The 19348-nt window shown below is 37.3% G+C and overlaps 1 protein-coding gene across 2 annotated transcripts in view; it reads left to right on the top strand.

Moving 5' to 3' along the window:
* The window catches only part of LOC107197140 (corticotropin-releasing factor receptor 2), a 240909-nt gene that overhangs the window by 38474 nt on the left and 183087 nt on the right, over positions 1-19348 (top strand). Inside the window, exons 1-2 of one of the 2 annotated variants that reach the window (XM_022686202.2) lie at positions 6430-6719; positions 8781-8900. In XM_022686202.2, the coding sequence (XP_022541923.1) occupies positions 6596-6719; positions 8781-8900 (244 nt within the window). In that variant the 5' untranslated portion in view covers positions 6430-6595. Of the gene's footprint in view, positions 1-6429; positions 6720-8780; positions 8901-19348 lie in introns of those variants that run through there. The other variant, XM_022686204.2, reaches the window with a different exon arrangement.

Genomic DNA, 19348 nt, shown 5'->3' on the forward strand with positions numbered 1-19348 from the left:
ATGATAGCTTCAATTAAATGACTCATATCTTATTACGAGGGATATGTTTGTGCTGGGGTCTGATCTAATAGGCTGATGTTTGGGCTGCATCTATCCCCAGGGTTTTATACAACAAATGCTAATCTGATAAACAGTACCTATGACCATTACGCTGTGAGGAACTGCAGCGTCTTACGCTAATCTTGCACCCATCGTTTAGCATAACATTAGGACTATCTCTTTGTTTCTACACCCATTATAATTATCAACTTATCATCTCCATTGTTCACACATATACTATCTATTTGCACCCACCATCAGTGCGCCTCACAAGATAACACCACACAACTTATACAGGTGTGGGCCTTCCCAAGCCACGTGTTGGGCAGTACAGTGGCTTGATCTTTAGCCTGTTCGCTTCTCAGCACTGGGGTCTCGGGTTCAAGTCTGTTTGTCTTCAGCAAACAAATAGTTTGCAGGCTTTTTTGTGCATCAGCTTTAGAAGAGGCTGCCTTCTAAGACAGTACCATGCAGTCAGAGTTGATACTGTGTGTGGTTTCTAAGCTTCTAGAACTGAACATGTGGGATTAACCTCTTTGTTTGAGGCTTGCAGAAATGTGAGGTATATACTCACTTTTCACTTTGGAATTCTGTATAATAAATTAAATGAAGTAAACCAGACAAAACATAAAATATCTTGGGTTCATATAGTCTGCAAATAAATTTTAATTTAAATACATTTTCTATACATATTCTATTTTATACATTGACAAGGTTGAGGAGCTATAGAGGTAGGAGTGTCTAATAGAGTGGAGGAGAGTGAGTGAACACAGGAGCTAACAGAGAACATAACAAGAATATTTTTTAAGAACGTTTTTACAAGGTTCCACGATGTTTCGTCTGTAACGTTTTAGAAATAATTGTCCAGGAACGTTTTAAGGGTTTTAGAACATTTTTTGCATATAACATTCCTAGCTAGATAAATACTAACATTTCTTCAGGTACAGCATATATAAAACTATAAATATAAAACATCTATAAAACGTAAAGTTAAATTATTTTAATAAAGGGAAACCATCGTAAGAAGTGGAGTAAATGTAAATATACAACAGAATTGACATGCCAATACATAATAATAATAAAATTAATAACAACAACAACCAAATCTGTTGTTATATTATTTTAAATGTTAGGTTATACCTGATCAGTTTTTTGTTATATTTGTATATAATTTCAGAAATTGTGCGCATAGTTTTTTTTCTAATAACAGTAAATATAATGTGGAGGAACATATTTAGATTGTAAAGTCACTTTTGGTTGGATTTAACTAATAATAAACTAAAGTATTATATTAGTATCATATATATTAGTATTATATATTATATTGTATTAGTATTATATAAGTATCATATTAGCAAAAATAATAATAATTAGTGAAAATAAGGAGGAGAATAATAAATTATACAGAGAAACACAAATACAACTGCAGTCAGAGTGTGTAAAAGCAAGGAAGTGGTCGTAATGTTATGCTAATCAGCGTGTGATAGACACGCAGAACATCACGGCTGTCGTTCTGCTCTGAGCCGATCTACAGAAACTGAAGAAGACGCTCAGGATTTCTGAGTTTAATCTCATTAGGTGTGAAGCCTCGGTTAATTAGTGTCAGACGGAGGCTTTCTGTGAATATGTGTGTTCCGTGTGTGTGTGTGTTTGTGACGCAAATAAAAATGATGGGATTGGTAATCAGCACGACCATTAAACGCCCACCGTCTGACCACAGCCAGCGCTCCGCCACACGGCAACGCCACAGAGCGCACATCTTCCAGAATGCATTAACATTTAGCTGCGTTATTAATAGACGAGCAATTAGAACAGCCTTCACTCCGCTGCTAAATCAACACATACATGCAGCCGGAGCGCAGCCCAGCAAAGCCCAGCCCAGTGCAGCCCAGCACAGCCCAGCACATCAAAGCCCAGCACAGCTCAGCCCAGCACAGCTTAGCACAGCCCAGCATAGCACAGCACATCCGAGTGCAGCCCAGCACAGACCAGCACAGCTTACAGCCCAGCACAGTTTAGCACAGCCAAGCACAGCACAGCACAGCTCAGCCCAGCCCAGCACAGCCCACAGCCCAGCACAGCACAGCCAAGTGCAGCCCAGCACAGCCCAGCACAGCACAGCCAAGTGCAGCCCAGCACAGCCCAGCACAGCAAAGCCCAGCACAGCTCAGCCCAGCCCAGCCCAGCACAGCCCACAGCCCAGCACAGCCCGCAGCCCAGCACAGCCCTCAGCACAGTTAATTAAAGCTAAAGCTAAGTAGAAAAAACTGTAATGAAAAAAAAAATCTTTTTTTTAAAGTCAAACAAGTGCTGGATGTTTATCTACACATATTTCTCTCCTGAAAACTATTTTTTAGTAGAAAATAGAAAACTTTTATTTGGGTGAATAAAGTGCTTCTGTTTATTTACAGTAAGCTTAGATTCCCAAATTTCTCCATCACTAAGGCTGGAGCATTAGCATTAGCAGCTAGTGCTACACTGAGGAACCCTAAGTCCGATATTCTCACCTCCGAACAGCTAAAGAGCTAGCACTTAATGCTGTTAGCGGCTAATGCTAATGCTGCTCCAGTAGTGCTAGCCGGGGTCAGTGTGCTACAGGCCGATAATACTTATCTCTAAATAGGGAAATAGTCGTTAACGGCTTATGCTAATACTACTCCAGCCTCAACGCTGGAGAAATAAACTGAAACTGCTCCTTATATTTAGGATAAGGATTATAAGTGCACCTTATAGTGCGAACAATATGGTATCATTTACAAATGGAGAAAACACAGAACACTGGTGAACCTTCCCAGGAGTGACCGGCCGACCAAAAGTACTTTAAAAGGGCATGAACAACTCATCCAGGAGGATGAGGATGAACACTTAAAGCATCAGCTTCAGAAGAGGCTTTCTTCTAGGACAGTAGACCTCCTCAACGTCTGCAGCAATGCTGGCAGCACTCATAGCTTCTGAACCTGGGTGAAGATTCAGTGATGCTCATTTCTGAGTGCACCTTAAAGTCTTTTAAGATGTAAAGTTGAGCCTCCTATGGCCACGTCAATGGCTGGTGAGCTCTTGAGCACTTTAGGTACAGGTAGATACAGACCACTGCAAAAAAAATACCTGTCTGATGCTCTGGAACCACCTGTAAAACAAGTGTTTTTAATGTTTTGGCTGAATGTTATATGTTTGTTCACTCAATTAATTTCTTCATTTGTCAGAAGAAGTTTTCCCTCCTGAGAACAGCAGCGTGAGTCTTATCAACTTTCAATATGTTATTTGTTATTAATAAAATATTTTTACCTTTGAAGTGAATTAAGTGAACTTTGAAGAATCCATTAAACGTAATTTTGGTCTATTTATCATGAGATGTTCACACAGTGTAAAAAGAGCTCCTGAGTTCAAACAGAAAATAAAAAGTGGAAATTATCCGTCAGTTCCACTGAGTAGAGTGTCCTATTATAAATTACAGAGTTTATTTACTTTAATCTTATTTAAAACACTTTAAACAGAAATTAAAAAGAGTTTTTTTGGTTATTTTAGTCAGCACAGAGTACAGCAGCTCCAATTCCACAGACTTCAAAGCTCTCCTTGTCAAGGCTAGACAGTACTCAGACACGTGCAGATGCAGAACACTGTGATTTATTTTACAGCACAGAAACAACGGGTAGTCAATATACAGAAAAGATTCAACAGGGGCGAACAGCAGCCAGAGAGATAACACGTACCGAATAACGAGGGACAGTCCTGAGGTCATACACGGCAAGGCAATAGTGAAGAGCAGGCAAAAATCAGCAATGGTATAAACAGTCCAGGTAATACACAAAGATCCAATGTCAGAGCGTAGGCAAAAATCAGAGTCGAGAATAAACAATCCAGGGGTCATACACAAAAGGAAAACAGGCAAGAAATAGAATTGCGTAGTAAAGTGGAAAACCAATCAATACTCAGCACAGGTATGCGTGTGAAAGGGCTATTTATACTGTGAGAAATTAGTATTCCGGACTTCCGGGAGGTGTACCGAGATCGGGTGAATGTGTGATGTCAGCGTGTGGTGCGTTCTGGGTAGTGTAGTTCGGAGACTGGAGATCGCAGGGAGCACTGAGTGTGGGAGAGACAGAAGCGCTATCAGCATCAGACCTGACACTCCTTCATTTCATACATCAGTGCTGTGGTGAATCACACCATCTCACTCCAGTTCAGAGTCACAGCTTCACACTCTGACTGATGCATATTATTAGGTACACATCATTGATGGTGGTGATGGTGATACTGATAAAATAATAAAAATTCACATACAGTTGTATAGAGTTGAGACGATGTACATGCATTTAAAATTAAAGCTTTTAAAGTTTTAGTGAAATTGTTGCCACAAGACCTTTATATGTGCACCTTTTACCAATTAATCCATATCAACTGTGAAGAGTCGTGATAGTTTGTATAATCTTTTGGAAATTTCTGTGCTACGACTTTTTCATAAGGACAAATTCCACTATGAAATTAAAACCGGAGTAAGAAACATTCCTATCTTATCAAAGTTTCTAGATAGAACATAATTCTAACCAATCCTTACCTAACAGACAAAGGGTATGCAAAGCAATCACAGTAACCAATCCGAGCACAGGAGGAGAGATGGGTTAATCAATAGCAGTGCAGTTGGTGTAATCACACCAACCAGTCCAAGTGTGGGACATTTACATTTATGGTATTTAGCTGATGCTCATATTTAGAGTGACTTATAAGGTTATTTCTATTACAGAGGCCAATATAGTGTTAGGTGTCTTGCCCAAGGATTCTTACTGGTGTATGCAGTAGAGTCACCTAAAGCGGGAATTGAACCCCAGTCTCCCACATGACCGCTCAAAAAAATAACCAATCCAAAAGCAGGAGGCAGGGCAGGATATGCTACCTTTGCTACACATTAACCAATCCAAGCACAGGTGGAAGAATGGGAATGGACTAACCAATAGCAGTGCAGGAGGCAGCCACACTAACCAATCCCATTACTGAAGGCATGGCAGTATAACCAATCCTACATAGTAGCCAATCACAAGGGAGGAGGCAGGAAAGATGAACCAATCCTACATAGTAGCCAATCACAAGGGAGGAGGCAGGAAAGATGAACCAATCACAGCACCGAAGGCAGAAAAAATTAACTAATCACAGAACTTAAGGCATAAAAACATGATCCAATCACAGAACTTAAGGCAGAAAATTTAACCAATCACAGCACTGAAGGCATAAAAAAGGAAACAATCACAGCACCAAAGGGATAAAAATGAATCAATCACAGAACTTAATGCATGAAAAATGTACTAATCACAGCATTGAATGCATAAAAAATGAACCAATCACAGCACCAAAGGCATAAAAATGTATCAGTCACATCACTGAAGGCATGACAGCCTAGCCAATCCTACATATTAGCCAATTACAAGGGAGGTGGCAGAAAAAAAGGACCAATCACAGCACTGAATGCATAAAAAATGAACCAATCACAGCACTGAAGGCATAAAAAAAAACAAAAAAAAAACAATCACAGTACTGGAGGCATGACAGCCGAACTAATCATACATATTAGCCAATCACAAGGTAAGAGGCATAAAAAAATAACCAATCACAGCACTGGAGGCATAAAAATGTAACAATCACAGCCAAAGGCAGAAAAATGAACTAATAATAGCGCTGAAGGTATACCAGCCTGAACGATCCTAAATATTAGCCAATCACAATGAAGGAGGCAGAAAAAAATGAACCAATCACAGCACTGAAAGCTTAAAAATGAACCAATCACAGTGCTGAAGGCAGAAAAAATGAACCAATCACAGCACTGAAGACGTAACAGAGTAAACAGTCCTACATATTAGCCAATCACAAGGGAGAAGGCAAAAAAATAAATCAATCACATCACTGACGACAGAAGAAATGAACCAATCACAGCACTGAAGGCATGACAGCCTAACTAATTCTACATATTAGCCAATCACAAGTTGAGAGGCATAAAAATGAACCAATCACATCACTGAAAGCAGAGAAAATCAACCAATCACAGCACTAAAGACATAACATCCTAAACAATCTTACATATTAGCCAATCACAAGGGAGGAAGCAGAAGAAAATGAAAAAAAAAAATGAACCAATCACTGCACTGAAGACAGATAAACGAACCAATCACAGCGTTGAAAATAGAGAAAATTAACTGACTGCAGAAGTGAAGGCAACAAAAAAAGAACCAATCACAGTGCTGAGGGCGGTATTTAACGCAAATGACGTCGTATATTGGCCAATCCAAGCACAGGAGTCGCAAGCCTCTAACCAATGGCAGCGGAGGGGGGGCGTGATGGACTAACCAATCCGCGCGCAGGGGGCGGAGTGTCGGTGGTTGACGGGGCGCGCGCTCCTGCTCGGCTCGCGCAAATTGTCAGATCCAGAGTGTAACTGTAAGAGTCGGCGTTCCGCGTGCCTCCGTTCAGCTCGGTTACCGGCGCGCTCGCGGGGTTTACTGCGCGTTAAACCCGGGTTTCCGTTATTTTGTCCTTTACTCGGTCCGTTACTCAGTTTAATCAGCGGTTTATGATGGACACCACTTTATTCCAGCTGTTTCTGGGGGAGTTTGGAGAACCAAACTGCAGCCTGATGGACGCGTTTCAGGACACTTTCTACCAGAACAGCTCTCTGACTCTGATGAGTCTGGACGGTGAGGGTCTTTATGACGCTTTTTATAGAGCTTTAGTGTTTATTTATAACGTTACCTAAACGATAAACATATCTGAGGTAACAGAAACAGTGTATCAGTGTTGGTTGTGGTGTTTAAAGGGCTTTACTGTAACTATTAACATTTCTGAGGTAACAGTAACAGTGTATCTGTATTGTTTGTTGTTTGTGGTGCTTAAATGTCTCTAATTTAATGATGAACACCTTTGAGGTAACAGTAACAGTGTATCTATCAGTGTTGTTTGTGGTGTTTAAAGGGCTCTAGTGTAACTATTAGCCCCTCTAAGGTAACAGTGTATCTGCAAGTGTTGTTTGTGGTGTTTAAAGGGCTCTAATATAATGATAAACCCCTCTGAGGTAACAGTAACAGTGTATCTGTGTTGTTTATGGTGTTTAAAGGGCTTTGATGTAACTGTTAACCTCTCTGAGGTAACAGAAACAGTGTATCTGTGTTGTTTGTGGTGTTTAAAGGGCTTTTCTGTAACGATAAACACCTTTGAGGTAACAGTGTATCTGTGTTGTTTGTTGTTTGTGGTGTTTAAATGGCTCTAGTGTAACTATAAACCCTCTGAGGTAACAGTAACAGTGTATCTACAAGTGTTGTTTGTGGTGTTTAAAGAAAAGAGCTCTAGTGTAACAGTAACGTATATTTCTATTGTTTGTGGTGTTTTAAGGGCTCTAGTGTAACTATTAACCCCTCTAAGGTAACAGTAACAGTGTATCTGCAAATGCTGTTTGTGGTGTTTACATTAGGGCTGTGCGATACTGCAAAATGTGGTATTGATCCAATACCAAGTAAATACAGGGCCAGTATTGCTGATACTGATACCAATACCGATACTTTTTACTACTACTTGGGGTGGGCAATATGACCCTAAAATAATATCACGATATTTCATGGTATTTTCGCCATAACGATACTCTTGGCGATATGACTAAACACTGAATTAAAAAACAAATTCAAGAATACACTACTGCAATCAAATGAAAAGTCAATTGCATTTATCAGATCTACTTTTGTGTAGGGGAGAGCAATGTATCATAAATTATTTAGTGAATGCATCCTCAATATGCATCAGTTTTCATGATTATTTTTTTTTTTTTTGTAAGTTTTCCGTTAATTGATCATGTTTTTGATGATAATAATACACAAGGCAAAGTTTTCAGGCAAATAAAAATACTTTTATTAGGTTACTCAGATGTATTAATAAAAAGCTTAAAGATAAAATTTCCGTTTTGGGGTGGTAATCTGCATTTGCAATTAAAAAACAACTCAAGATTTTTCCTAATGTTCCTTTGATAGTTAATATGAAAGATTTATTCAGCCATATTCATATTTTAGGTTTGAGGCATAACTATATCTTTTTGCATGTAGCATATGTATTTTTCAATTCCAGTTAAATAATTTATTTAGTTTTAGAAAAAAATGGGAAAATGAAACTTAAGAATCGATCTCATTGCACAAGTATCGATAAATACCCAATACCAACGTTTGTATTTTAAATCGATCCGCCCAACCCTTGTTTAAAGGACTCTACTGTAACAGTTAACCCCTTAGAGGTAACGGTAAGGGTATACCTGTGTTGTTTGTGGTGTTTAAAGGGCTCTACTGTAACTATTAACCCCTCTGATGTAACAGTAACAGTGTATCTACCAGTGTTGTTTGTGGTGTTTAAAGGGCTCTACAGTAACTATTTACCCCTCTAAAGGTTACAGTGTATCTTCCAGTGTTGTTTGTGGTGTTTAAAGAAAAGAGCTCTAGTGTAACAGTTAACCCCTCTGATGTAACAGTAACAGTGTATCTACCAGTGGTGTTTGTGGTGTTTAAAGGCTCTACTGTAACTATTAACCCCTCTGATGTAACAGTAATGGTATATTCTGTTGTTTGTGGTGTTTAAAAGGCTCTAGTGAAACTATTAGCCTCTCTAAGGTAACAGTAATAGTGTATTTCTGTTGTTTATGGTGTTTATAGGGCTCTACTGTAACTATTAACCCCTCTGATGTAACAGTAATGGTATATTTCTGTTGTTTGTGGTGTTTAAAGGGCTCTACTGTAATGCCACCACGGATGAGATTGGAACCTGCTGGCCCAGGAGTAGTTCCGGTCGGATTGTGGAGCGTCCGTGTCCGGAGTACATTAACGGAGTGAAGTACAACACCACCAGTAAGTTCCATTTATACACTGATTTAAAGCTGGCTTGTGAAAATGTTCATTAATACTGGATTTGCATGGGTTAAATGATGGTGCACACCTGAAGGTGGTTTATGTGCATCTGCTGGCTGTGTGGATATGCTGGTACTTTGGTTTATAGAGGCTTTAAAAAATGATGGCAAGTTTATAGTATGCTAAAACTGACCATGTTCAAGTCAAATCCACCAAATGTCTATAGAACAGGGCATAAAGCCGTGGAGGTTAAAACACTAATTAAAACACTAATAGTATTGGGTGGGTAATCGAGATTCATTGACTCCAGGGTTGTCCAGCAGGTTCAGGTACATTTTATAGCAATTTTATTTCATGATCAAATCAGATCCACCAACAAAATCAACTACAGCTCTGGAAAAAAATAAGAGAGCTCTTAAAAATGATGATTTTATTTGATTTTACCAAATTGAAAACCTCTGGAATATAATCAAGAGGAAGATGGATGATCACAAGCCATCAAACCACCAAACTGAACTGCTTGAATTTTTACACCAGGAGTAAAGCAGCATAAAGTTATCCAAAAGCAGTGTGTAAGACTGGTGGAGGAGAACGAGAACATGATTACAAGATGCATGAAAATTATCTGATTAAAAACCAACCAGTGTTATTCCATCAAATATTGATTTATTAACTCTTAAAACTTTATGAATATGAACTTGTTTTCTTTGCATTACCTAAGCATCTTTTTTATTATTTCAGACATTTCTCATTTTCTGTAAATAAATGCTCTAAATGAGAATATTTTTATTTGTAATTTGGGAGAAATGTTGTTTGTAGTTTATAGAATAAAACAACAATGTTCATTTTACTCAAACATAAACCTATAAATAGCAAAATCAGAGAAACTGATTCAGAAACTGAAGTGATCTCTTCATTTTTGTCCAGAGGTGTAGGTGACAAGGTGTAGGAGAAAGACAATCAAATGCAGGTAATTATTAATGGAATATTGATGTGTTAGAGGCTTTATGGAGTTTTTTGGCTATTTGGTTTTATCATTTGGTCTACATCCAGGGAGTTATGGAGAGTTTGGAGAGCAGTTTCACAAAATATGCAGGAGTTTCCTCAGGATTTCAGTAGAACTCAATAATCCAACATGTCATTAATAATGCACTCTGTGAATAGAAGACTGGAGTAAAATGAATGAAATTGGGCAGACATAATCTGCCTTGGGGTTTCTTATCAAGCAGCGAAAAAAGTTTATATTTGCCTTATATTTGTGACGACAATGTTAAAAAAAATATATTGGGCAGCCCAGTAGACATTCTAGAGCTTTCTTATAATTTGGTTCAGAGGAAATACAATACCATGAAAAATTTGAAAACCCATTAAATTCAGTGTTTTTTTCATTTTTGTCATTATATTTAAAGCTCCACTAGGTAGGATTGAGAATTTGTGCTCGTGGGCTCCCCCTACAGTTGTAGAGTGTAATAAATGTTTCATGCGGATTAGTTTCTCTTTCTCGTTTTCTGGATTTCACAGACATATTCGATCTCTTTCCAGCTTCTGCCAGAGTGTCTGTATGTTAGTTTGTAAAGAATGATCCAGTAGTCCTTGTAGAACTGTTAGAACTAAAGGTCGGAAAGCAGGTCGCAGTCCTCAGAAAACTTACAGAGTCTGGTTTGAGCTCAGAGGAGCTCCAGCACAGACACGAGAGCACCGCTATTCCTCCTATTACACCTCAATGCAGCGCTGCAGTGAGTTTCAAGCTGTAATTTTACTTCTTTAAAAAGATCAAAAATCAAGGAAATCTACCTAGTGCTGCTTTAACTGTTCTGCATTGTGGATTATACACTAAAGTCGATCAAAAAAGGTCTCATTCCATTATTTTTTATTCATTTTAAAATGTCTAGTTGTGTGTTATTATTATTATTATATATATTATTATTATTATTATTATTATTATTATTATTATTATTATAACATATACGTAATTGAGGGAGGGGACATGGCAGGTGTGATGTGTTCGTGCACTTGCGCTTAATTTCAAGATTATTGCGATAAACTAAATGAAAGTACGTGGCATTCTGCCGTCGCACGGTTTAATAAATCCAGATTTTTTTTTTTGTGTGTACAGAATTTTTTAGCTCTGAGCGTATGGAACATTTTACTAGGAAGTCCACTCAAGTCTTAGTACATGAGGCCCCAGGTGAATAATCATTTTGTTGATCTTCATTTGGTCCAGATCCACCTGTATAAGGCTTTGTTGAGCTTGCTTTGTGAAAGAACAGGTAATTAATTATAAAATAAGCTCTTGTAATGGTTGGGGAATGGAGGTTTATATCTAGCTAATATAGCTAATATCTTTCTAATTTAGCCGATCAGATCGTTTTCAGGAGGTTAAGGTTTACACAGCAGCTCTGTGTGGATTGTGAACTGTTGGAGCTGCTCGGTCACAGGAAGCTGCAGTTCCTCCTCCAGCAGGTAGATGGAACTCCAGAGCTGGAGCACACCTGCAGCAATTTGCTCATAAGCAGCTCAGCTGGCCAGTCTGGAGTTTTTGTGTTGTTTGCACCTTGTAGTGGAGAGAGAATGAAGATTTCAACTCTACTAACCAGATACAGATCTCTAAATTGCATCTCTCAGCTCATTCAGTGAGTAGCAGAGCTAACAAACATCACTAACCACACTGAAACGCAAACACTGCAGACCATATTTAACCTCCAGCAACAGTTCTGCAGCTGCAGTCAGAAAGCCAATCATAATACTCACTCTCAACATGTATTTTAGTGCTGGATAAGCAGCAATTTTCAGTTGTAGTTCCACTTTAAGTAACAGGCAGTGAGGCGGCTGATGTTAGGATAAGCTTCCTCACACTCACCCCATTCCTGCGGTATTGCAGTCTAAATAAACAGAAATATTATTATATGTTATTATTATATAAGTATATTCACATTTACAGTGCCAGTCAAAGTTTTGGACACTCCTCCTTTTCTCATTCAGCGTTTTCTTTAATTTTATGATTTTTTTTTAACTTGTAAATTTTATATTGAAGACTTTATTATAGCTAGACATTAAATAAATAATAAATAATAAACTAGAATATGTTTTCTACTTTAGATTCTTCTGAATAAGTAGCACATTTATCTTTGAGTTCAGATCTGCAGACTCTTGGTGATATTTTAATCTCAGTGTCTTCATGAGGGAGAGTCACCTGGAACAGTTTTCTTAGCGTCTTGAAGGAAGGAGTTCCTGGAGGTGCTGAACAATAGCTGCTGCTTTTCCTTCATGCTGTGAAGCTCCAGCTCATCCCAATTAAATCACCTCAAATCACCATCTCAGTTCATCAGCTTTAGATCAGGAGATTAATGTGGAGGAATTACACTTTTTTTTCTGTTTACTAAATAATTCTAATACTAATAATAATTCTAATTTCATGTCTTTAATATTAATCTACAATGTAGAAAATACCTTAAATAAAGAAATAATAAAAACATTGAATGAAAAGTGTGTCCCAACTTTTGACTGGTACTGTATAACTTGTATAGCTTTTATTTATAGTCATAAGTTTATAAGTTTAGATTTCCAGTGTTTGTTTAGAAGAGGAGGCTAAAATTAGGGGTTGCTGTACCATGTTTGGCTGGAATCTATACTTCATTAATGTGGCCAATTATTATAATTTAACCCTCGATCAATATGATCAATATGTGTGATTGGCTGATTGATCAGAAAGTCTCTAATTGATATTGGACAGTTAATGGAGGTGTGAACAGAATATTAGATTTTTTTTGCCCTTTCTTTGGGATTTAACCCCTGTGTGATGTAGACGAGGCTGTGTGGAGTAGGGGTGGTCGATATGGCTTTAAAATAATATCATGATATTTAATGCTATTTTTGTGATAACGATACGATAAGATAGGACAAAATATTGAATTAAATGTATTAAATTATTATTTATTAAATTTTATTATTGCATATGATGTTATGTGGCACACCTCTAATAACTGAGATATTTAAAAATACAAAAAAATGATCAGATTTGTAACAGAAGTGATACTAATAATCATGATACTAATAATAATAATAATAATAATAATAATGCACTCCATATATCTCCATATATCCAGGATTAAAGTAAAATAAATGATACTGGACAGATATAATCTGTCTCTAGTAGATATATAATGGAAAATGAGAAGAGTGTGAATTTTTCCTTTGCTAAAAACATATTTAAAAAAAATGGAAATATTATTTTATATAATACGATATGTGCGGAAATTTCTGGCATTATTTTATTTTTATTTTTTTAGGAAATACAGCCAGTTAAAGTGAGTTTATGGCTAAATCTGTCCAATAGGGGTGTCATATCGTATTCTATGCAATAATATTGGCTAAAACATGGTGCCATATCACCATATCACCCCTAATTATCACATCAGGGTTTTACTTTTTTACTGTTTTTATCAAAAGAAAAATTTCACTGTTCTCATTTCCTATTATATATCTACTAGAGACTATAGATTATATCTGTCCAGTATCATTTATTTTACTTTAATCCTGGATATATGGAGATATTTGAAGAAGTGCATTATTATTATTAATATCATGACATTCTGATTGACTTCTGATACAAATCTGATCAAATTCTTGTATTTTTTTTAATATCTCATTTAGGGGTGTGCCATATTTTATCATATGCAATCAAAAAGTGTAGTTTTCATTTTGTTGCAGTAGTTTTGTTTCATTTCGTAATCGCAAAAATACCATTTAAAATATTATTCTAGGGCCATATCACCCTAAAAATCGTCCTACTGACCATATACAAGTCAGATCCTCCTCTGTTGTGTGAAAAACTGTGTTTTAAGTTAGATAAAACCCTATAAAAAGCAATCTTATTTGGATTTTTTAAACTATCTTTTATTGAAGACCCCCTGCTGAAAGGAGGTCGGTGCAATTGCAGCTCAATTTTTTATTCCTGACATATTTTTGGTGATTTTAAAACGTACCAGGTTTTTTCCCCTAGAATTAAAAATGTCACATTATTAATAATGCACTGTGTGCACACAGCAGATTAGAGTAAAATAAATGATATTAGACAGATATGATCTGCCTCGGGTAGAAATGTCATGAGAAATTAGAAGAGTGGGTCATTTATCTTTGGGATCAAGCAGAAAAAAAGAGTTGTAAGATTTAATTACATTTGCCTTATATATGCAGCATCAAAGATTAAATAATATATTGCACAGTTGAAAGTAAATGATATAAAAGAAATAATAGTAGAGCTCTGTGGTGATTGGCTGGTTTTTGAACTCTAAACATAGTAGCAAATCGGTGGGATTCTCTGATTGGTTGTATGAAGCACATGCACATGGTTTAATAACAGTCTGCTGCATCCCTGTCACATATTGATCATGTATTGATCATATATTGATCATGTGCAGGTCACATGTAGCTGCTTTACTCGAGCATTGTTCAACAGTTCATTCACTTCGAATCAGTTTATACAGAAAATTATTAATAAATAAACAGCTCTTGAAGAGAGTTTCTGAATCAGTTTCTCTGATTTTGCTATTTATCGAGTAAAATGAACATTGTTGTTTTATTCTAGAAACTACAGACAACATTTCTCCCAAATTCCAAATAAAAATATTGTCATTTAGAGCATTTATTTACAGAAAATGAAGAAGAAATGACTGAAATAAAAAAAAAAAAAAGATTCATTAAGTTATATTCATAAAGTTTTAAGAGTTCAGAAATAATCAATATTTGGTGGAATAAACCTGGTTGATTTTTAATCACAGTTTTAATTTCATGCATTTTAGCATCATGTTCTCCTCCACCAGTCTTACACACTGCTTTTGGATAACTTTATGCTGCTTTACTCCTGGTGCAAAAATTCAAGCAGTTCAGTTTGGTGGTTTGATGGCTTGGGATCATCCATCTTCCTCTTGATTATATTTCAGAGTTTTTTTTTAATTAGGTAAAATCAAAGAAACTCATAATTTTTAAGTGATCTCTTATTTTTTTTATGGAACTGTATAAGTTGATGTTTCCTGTGTTAGATGTGGTAGAGATACAGTATGTTTAGTGCACCGTACTGTAGTAGTTATATAATAATTAGTTAGGCTGCACCAGTTTTTCAGCACAATCAATAATGTCATTTATTGACTAATCATTATCTTTATTTAAAAAAGACTATTTGCACTTGCACTACTTACTTTTTGTCTTATTTAATTCATTTTTATTTTGTCACACTTTCCAGTTAATCTACAGACTTTTCTCTCTTAACAACTTCCAACTCTTAAGATGCACCAGTCATTAGTGTGACTCAGCCAGCCAATCAACACTCAATGATCTGCCTCACCGGAGTTCTAACTGATTTCAGCTGTTTATTTGCTCTGCCTGTCGCAAAGTATTGTTTGTCTGTTTGGGTTTTTCAGCTGCTTTATTAAGCGTTAGTTTCTATTTAGTTTAATCTACTGATGGTCAGATGAAACCCCAATGAAGCCTTGAAGCATTTTTCTCCACGTGGTTTCGTAAAAAAAAGGTTAATTTCTCAAAGCCTCGTGTGAACACACTCTCCTCTGCTGGTTAAATACTATATTGATATTTTAATGATTTGTGATGACCTCTTGGCTGTTATACAACAGGAATAATCACAGCTAAAAAAACTCACTATACACTTGTCCAGGATATTCCTTTAATTTTGGAAAGTAGAATGAAGTATTTTTATGAAAATGCAAAGAAATCTTAGCTTTAATGTGTGTTTTTCTACAGTAAAGAGTTTTTGGATAGAAGAGATGCTAGTTTCAGTATCCAGTGTGAAATAAACTTGTGTTATATTGATGATTCCTGATAATAAATGCAATCTTTTGTGGAATAGTCCACCTCAGTTCTCCCCCAGCATTCCCAAATACAGCATTTTAGCTGATGCTTCCAACAGGCTACAGTGCTAATGGTTATTTTTACACCATTAAACTCAAAGTAGCTCATTGATTTCGTTATTATTATTGGCATTTATTATTTATAGCATAATATATCATTGTATAAATATGGTGGAAAGAAAATGTTACAGTCAGTAATCACTGACTATAAAATGCTTCTGATTCAGCTCAGGGTGGAGATGGTGATGATGGTGATTATGATTGTGATGGTGGTGATGGTGATGATGATGGTGATGATGATGGTGATGATGATCGTGATGGTGATGATGATCGTGATGATGATCGTGATGATGATTGTGATTGTGATGCTGGTGATGATGATGGTGATGATGCTGGTGATGATGCTGGTGATGATGATGGTGATGGTGGTGATGGTGATGGTGATGGTGATGATGATGATGGTGATGATGATGATGGTGATGATGATGATGGTGATGATGATCGTGATGGTGATCGTGATGGTGATTGTGATTGTGATGCTGGTGATGATGATTGTGATTGTGATGCTGGTGATGATGCTGGTGATGATGCTGGTGATGATGATGGTGATGATGCTGGTGATGATGCTGGTGATGATGATGGTGATGATGATGGTGATGATGATGGTGATGATGATCGTGATGATGATCGTGATGGTGACGATGGGGATGATGATTGTGATTGTGATGATGGTGATGATGATGGTGATGATGATGGTGATGATGATGGTGATGATGATCGTGATGGTGACGATGGTGATGATGATTGTGATGATGGTGATGATGCTGGTGATGATGATCGTGATGGTGACGATGGTGATGATGATTGTGATTGTGATGATGGTGATGATGATGGTGATGATGGTTTCAGGTGTGAGTGTGTGATTTCGGTCTGATCTCTTTCTCAGTCACACACAGGAGTATAATGGTATCTGTGCTAATCCTGACAGATGTGATGATGGTGATTAGCTGTGATTAGTGCTGTTCAGCGTGCTCTGTGGTGATGGTTATGAGAGCTCCAGCTGTGAGATGAACACCTCTAATTTATAACTCCACTCAGTGGAGGACTGTTAAAGAGGTCAGTGGAGTAACAGCGTGTGAATCGTAGAACTGATGGGGGCAGATGGGGTATCAGAATCGGTGGGTATGGGTGGCAGTAAAACTGCATGTATTAATCTATTAACTGCATGTAATTACTTGTTTTTAAATGTTTGTTTATATGCAACTAGGGTTATAGGTATGCATGGTTGGTTATAGGTCTGCATGGCTGGTTATAGGTATGCATGGCTGGTTATAGGTATGCATGGTTGGTTATAGGTATGCATGGTTGGTTATAGGTCTGCATGGCTGGTTATAGGTATGCATGGCTGGTTATAGGTCTGCATGGCTGGTTATAGGTATGCATGGTTGGTTATAGGTCTGCATGGCTGGTTATAGGTCTGCATGGCTGGTTATAGGTCTGCATGGCTGGTTATAGGTATGCATGGCTGGTTATAGGTATGCATGGCTGGTTATAGGTATGCATGGCTGGTTATAGGTATGCATGGCTGGTTATAGGTCTGCATGGCTGGTTATAGGTCTGCATGGCTGGTTATAGGTCTGCATGGCTGGTTATAGGTATGCATGGCTGGTTATAGGTCTGCATGGCTGGTTATAGGTCTGCATGGCTGGTTATAGGTCTGCATGGCTGGTTATAGGTATGCATGGCTGGTTATAGGTCTGCATGGCTGGTTATAGGTCTGCATGGCTGGTTATAGGTATGCATGGCTGGTTATAGGTCTGCATGGCTGGTTATAGGTATGCATGGCTGGTTATAGGTATGCATGGCTGGTTATAGGTCTGCATGGCTGGTTATAGGTCTGCATGGCTGGTTATAGGTATGCATGGCTGGTTAAAGGTATGCATGGCTATGGGTATGGCTGGTTATCTGTATGGATGGCTGGTTATGGGAATGGCTGGTTATAGGGTATGAATGGCTATGGGTATGGATTGGTATAGGTTTAGCTGGCTATGGGTATGGCTGGTTATGGTTATGAATTCATAGATAAAGCTGTATATAGATGAATATCTGCAAGTAACACAAGAAAAGGCCAGATAAATGTTTTTAAATGGTGCTTAAAAATTCGTTTTATGATGTTTGAGAGAAGAGGAGATGTGGCTCTCTCCTCTCAGGGCTTTTGACATTAAGCTTTTATAGGTCAAGATAATCCCTGTTACCTGTCTGAAGGCCAGAATCACTTGCCCCTGTAAAAAAAAAGGTCAATTACATTTATAAATGGGTTCTGCTGTATTTCATACGCTTATTAAAACGTTACTTTGGCACTAGACAGTATAATAGTGTTGGAAGAGACACTTGAACCAAATTCATCCATGTTAAATTTGAACAGTTGAACATATAAATCAGTGAGGAGGATGACTGAGAGGGTATTGGTTTATTTTTTGGGGTCTTTTCTAATCCAGCATGAACATATATCTCATTTTGTGTGTCTGAGACTGAGCTATCCGTCAGTGTGTACAGGTAATTGAGAGCTGAAGTGATCAGCGACAGTTTTAAACAGCTGTTGGCAGAATGAGACTCTGATAATGATTGTGGCAGTCTTTCACAGCTTTACGAATAATTGAGATGGATATTGATTTGAGCAGATCGATTATAATTGACTGGACAGTTTTTCTGGGTGTTAACGGTACTAAATTCAGATAATGAGATGTTGATTATTCTTCTGGGAGTAAATTTAGTGCTTGCAGAAAGTAGTACACTTAAAGACTTTGGCTCAATCACATTTCTCACTCTCATTGTTTTCTACTTTCACTTCTCCCCTTAGAACTGATCTAGGAGTGGGAAGAGTTAATGCAACTAATATTTATCATTATTAGTCCCCCTAATTAATCAATGAGGGGAATATAATGTTAGCTATTTGTACTAGTAGTTAGGTAATGCAGTATAATGTAATGCTGTATACTGTGGTTTAAAATATTTTAACAGTTTCTCCAAACAAGGACAGTATTGTATAAATACATTCTCTGCTGAGAAGCGTTGGTTGGACACGTTTAGGTAGCTGCACCGTTAAAATAGCAATCTGCCAAAGTCAGAGCTCACCTGACTCTTAAAGAGAATGATGAGCAAGTAAGTGACACTCTGATTGGTTTCTATTTCATGTTACGCCCCAAAATTAACCACACCCATTGTTAATTAAGAGAATTAGTACTTTTCCCGTTGTTACGATAGCAAAGTGAAGTAAATAGTAAATAGCACACTGACATGTCCTAAACCAAGCTGGACAAGGATCAGTTCTCCTATAGAATGCTAAAATAGGGTCCTTAATCCTTAGTAAACATGTACTTTGTATTGATTGTTAATTATTTAATCAATCAATAGTTAACACACGTAAACAGGATATTTAACGCAACTCACGCAAATCTCTGCCCCTCATAATACCGCATACCCCTCTAATGTTTTGATATTATATGACTGTATGAAAAAAATGAATAGCACCCAAGTCTAATTTGTGCCTTAAATTGTGCAGCATGGCCAATTTCAACTGCTGTT

The sequence above is a fragment of the Astyanax mexicanus genome, chromosome 8 (assembly GCF_023375975.1).
Source record: "Astyanax mexicanus isolate ESR-SI-001 chromosome 8, AstMex3_surface, whole genome shotgun sequence".
NCBI classification, from domain to species: Eukaryota; Metazoa; Chordata; class Actinopteri; order Characiformes; family Acestrorhamphidae; genus Astyanax; species Astyanax mexicanus.